The sequence below is a fragment of the Carassius gibelio genome, chromosome B17 (genome assembly GCF_023724105.1).
Source record: "Carassius gibelio isolate Cgi1373 ecotype wild population from Czech Republic chromosome B17, carGib1.2-hapl.c, whole genome shotgun sequence".
Taxonomy (NCBI): domain Eukaryota; kingdom Metazoa; phylum Chordata; class Actinopteri; order Cypriniformes; family Cyprinidae; genus Carassius; species Carassius gibelio.
The window spans coordinates 27,887,627-27,892,291 of NC_068412.1; the positions used below are offsets into that span (position 1 = coordinate 27,887,627).

The window sequence follows — 4,665 nt, forward strand, 5'->3', positions numbered from 1 at the left end:
ATTTTAATAAATATCAAACATTTAATTCAATTGTGCATTATAGCTGACACCTACATGAACAATTACAGTTGTTTTTATGACTACAAGTCATTCTCTTCAAATGCTACTGACGTTAGAAAAGTGTATACCTATATCGCATGTAACTTTAGAGACAGTTCCCTAAATTTGATACTCGTCCAACGTCCAACGTCAAGCCAACTTTATGGCCGTTTTTTTTTTTTTTTTTTTTTTTTTTACTTTTAGTTCCCTTTTCTCTTCGCTGGATTGGATTCATCCATCAATTATGAACATTCAGCCGCAACCATGAGGTGCAAGCAGTCGCGAATCATTTGAGTCAGTTCGGGAGTTCGGAGTGGGATCGCGAATCATTTGAGTCAGTTTGGGGATCGCAAATCATTTGAATCATTTCGGGAGTTCATAGTGGGTTCGCGAATCATTTGAGTCAGTTCGGGAGTTCGGAGCAGGATCACGAATCACGCAAGATTGGCGCTCATAAATTTTCAAATTGGCAATAACCTTTAATCCGTTGCTGCCAACTGGGGTGGCAGCAGGGTAGATCCGGTAGATCCGCTCCTGCAAGTGTCCTTTACTATATGATATAATAGCTAAAACCTTTTTTTTTTATCTATCTCACGGTTAAATGTATCTGTCTATCTATCAAAATCTTGATCATTATCCAACTGTTTAGCAATCTTTTTATAATCATCCAGAATATCTTTTTTTTTACCTTGAAAACTGTATTACCTTCAAAACCTTTAATCTTCAAACTACTTTATACTGAAAACCTTCAAACTTACTTCAAGCCTTTAACACTTAAACTAGAAACTAGAAATGCATTACTTTTAAAAGTAACTTTCCCCAACATCGATTAATTATTATAATTTGGGAACTGCTGTTTTAAAACCTTATTAGTTTAGAACCAGGTTTTTATATGCAAGGCAAGGCAAGTTTATTTATACAGCACATTTAATACACAATGGTAATTAAAGTACTTTTAACACTATGAATGTATAACACCAAGATTTGTCTTAACAAAGTTTTTTTTATGTAGTTATATAATATGAGCTCATAAAAACTGCATGTATAATAAATACAGATAATAAAAATGTCACAGTGCTTGACTGCCCAATTTATGTCATTTTCGGTATCATATGTTTTACTGATATTATGTGAAATATATAATACTTTCTAATAATGAACCAAGCCAAGTAATTCCAGTTTTGTCCGACATACATTATGTTTGCATTACACTGAAAGCTACATCTGTCTTTCTTCAGCGTTTTACAGTGTTTGTGTCTTCAAGTGGGGAAGAAAAACTCTGAGTATGAACAGATTCAGCTTCGTCAGCCGCTCAATGGCTCTGTGAAGATTGAACTGTTCTCTGTCTCTTACTGAACGCTCCTGAGGGAACAGTGAGAAAGCCAGGAATATCAGAGAAAATACAGAGAAAAACTGAAAAAGCAAGGTAAGTGAAGACAAAATATCATTTATGATTCAAAGTGACTTCAGAAAGTGTTTGGACGTTTCAGTCACAATTACATCATTGCATTAGCTCAGGTATAGACCATGCATTTTGTTTCATTTTCAATACAAGATCTATTGTTTTACCATTTCAGACTGAACACACTTTCTTTTTTTTATGAAATGCTTTGCTTGAAAAAAATTTGCAATATTTTTAACAATAAATTCAAGTTATACAGTAGTTCACCAAATTGGGTATCATTAGCTGATATATATATATATATAATACATATTTTATTTGTTTACCTGTAAGTCATGGGACGATTAACCAACATCAGGCAATCATGGACATGCAAATGTTGTTTAATATTTGAAACATATTTTTTTACCTCAAGAATTTTAGATCAAAGTGGATTGGATGACAAAAATATATATAAATAAATAAATCCCTGACACATTAAAAAGTGTAACTTAAGAGTCCTTTTTTAAGTATGTTTACATTAGAACCTAAATGTAAACAAATATACATCAGAAACCGAAGTTCTATAACAGCTTTCCCAAGTTTAAATTATTATAATTTAAATAGATTTCCATTTTGATATTTTACATCTAATGCAATCACATTCACATTTTGTACATTTGAGCTTAAATACTTTTTTGGAGTCACTCTGGAATTATTGACACCATATTTCTGATGTCAGTTCATAAAGTTTGTTTAATTTTATTTACTTTTTTTTTTTACTTTTTGTTGTTGTTGTTTGTTTTTATAATCTAATTTATTTATTTTTTTCATTTTGTTTTGTTTCTTGTATTTTTTTATAATATATTTTATATTTATATTTTCTAATTCCTATATTTTGTATTCATTTTTATTTGTTTCGATTATTTCAGTAAAAGTTAAACCACATTCAACAGGGAATTTATCTGAAACAAAATAAGGTTTGCAATAAACATTTTAAAAGTTTTAATTTCTTGTTTTATTGTTGTGATTATTTTTTATGATTATTTTACTTTCTTTTTATGTAACGCACTTTGAATTATGAAATGTGCTATATGAATAAACTTGCCTTGCCTATAATAACCCTGGTTTTAACTAATAAAGTTTTAAAACAGTAGTTCCCAAATTCAGTGTTGGGGAAAGTTCCTTTTAAAAGTAATGCATTCATTCATGTTTGTACAGTAGAAAGCAGAAGAAGAAAGATCAACACTCTTCAGCAATAAAAAAAAAGAAGAACGAATATTAGTTTATCTTATGTAATTTTTGCTTATTAGTATTCTTGAATTAGGCCATTGAAGCTCAGCAGCAAATTGGTTAATAAAATGGGATTAAATAGATAAAGGATATTTGCATTATTTAACATCTTTAATTACTGCAGTTTTGAGTCATATTCTGAGTTGCTTTTAATTGTTTTAATGCATGTTTACATTTATTTTGAAACTAAAGTAACATCTCACTCCCCATTTCTCTCAAACATGGGGATAGCAGAGCCTTTAAACAATTTTTTTTACTGGTGTTGCTTATTTGAAAAAGCAAGACCAATGCGTGACTTTCTAGTTACTTGAAAAAAGTAATCTGGTTACGTAACTCGCATGACTTGTAATGCGTTACCCCCAACACTGATTACAATATCAAGTATTAAGTAAACCACTCGAGAGACTGCATTAAGTTCCAGCTGATCTCCAGCAGCTGTTTTGTCTTCTAGGATGCAGTCAGAAGAGCTTGTGTCATTGGCGACGCTTCAGCCTCCAAATGCATCCGTCACTCCATCATACCTGGATTTTTTCAACTCGACAGAGTGGGACCTGGTCTACTCCATCATCCCGCCCTACATCTTCACCGTGTGCTTGACGGGGATTCTGGGAAATTCTGTCGTGTTGCTAGTGTTCCTGCTCCAGGGAAGCCGCTGGTCCGTGCCTGAGATCTATCTCGGAAATCTAGCGCTGGCCGACCTTATCCTACTCATCTGTTTGCCGTTTTGGGCCATGAACATTCTGAACTATTTCATGTGGTCCTACGGAGAGATCATGTGCAAGGTGGTCAACCTCTCTATCAACGTCAACATGTACACGAGCATCTACATGTTGGTGATGGTGAACGTGGACCGCTACCTCGCGCTGGTTTTGACCATGAAGGCCATGTGGCTTCGTCGGAAGCGCTACGCTAAGTTCATTTGTGTCGTTCTTTGGCTGTTCGGTGTGGGAATGGGAGCTCTGACGGCCGTCATGAGAAAGCTGAAAGATATTCCAGGTCACCAAGCCGCCGAATGCCATCTGGATTATCCCAACACGACGTGGAGACTCGCTCATCTTCTGCAGCTGATCCTGGTGGGCTTCGCTCTGCCGTTCCTGGTCATCACGTTCTGCTGCATCAATATCATCCGGGCTTTGAAGCGACGGAGACACGTCGTTTATTGGGAGGACAGAAACGACAAGAAGGCTACAGCTCTGGTGTGCGCCGTCACCTTGCTCTTCCTCTTCTGCTGGGGTCCGTTTCACTTCATGACTTTGCTAGACTTGCTCTGTGATCTAAAGGTTTTGGATGAGAAAGAGTGGTCGCACTTTCTAAACATTGGAAACCAGTTTTCGGTGTACCTTGCGTTCTCAAACAGCTGCCTGAATCCGCTGCTGTACGTTTGCTCAGGAAACTATTTCAAGAGGAAAGTCAGCAGCATCTATAGCAGAAGAAAACACTCGTCAGATGCGACTGCGCTTCAGCGGACGGGGCTGACCTCTACAACAACCGCCAATCAAATCAAGCCTGTTGTGTTATATGAGAAAGACTAGAGTAAGAGTTTGACCAATTTTCGAGTAGTATTTCTAGTATTGATGGTTTTAATCAAACACATTTTCATAAAATTTCTGAGATAAAATTCATTTCAGAAATTAAAATACACTTTCACCCGATTTGTTTGATTAAATACATGAATTAGCCTAAAATAAAGTGATTTTTACATTTGAGTTTGTCTGTTTGTTTTTTTTACTTGAATGTTTCGGTTTAGATGCAAGATGAAAAAAAAATAATGCATTATAGAATTTGATTCTTTCTATTAGTTCTACTGTTTATTTGCATCGTTGTTCTATTTTTTAATAACAAATATAAAATAAAAGATATTTATATTGTGATTATTAATATAGTAGTTATTATTAAGAAAAAAAAACATGGGTGATTTTGCTTTGGGAATATGCAAAAACTTTAACTTTGTT

At 34.6% G+C, this 4,665-nt stretch overlaps 1 protein-coding gene across 1 annotated transcript; it reads left to right on the forward strand.

The window, feature by feature from the left end:
* The first annotated feature begins 1,065 nt into the window (after window positions 1–1,065).
* Window positions 1,066–4,392, forward strand: bdkrb1 (bradykinin receptor B1). The gene is made up of 2 exons (XM_052580715.1): window positions 1,066–1,465; window positions 3,165–4,392. Exon 2 carries the CDS (start codon window positions 3,166–3,168, stop codon window positions 4,243–4,245), a length of 1,080 nt encoding a protein of 359 aa, XP_052436675.1. The 5' UTR covers window positions 1,066–1,465; window position 3,165; the 3' UTR covers window positions 4,246–4,392.
* Window positions 4,393–4,665: the final 273 nt, after the last annotated feature.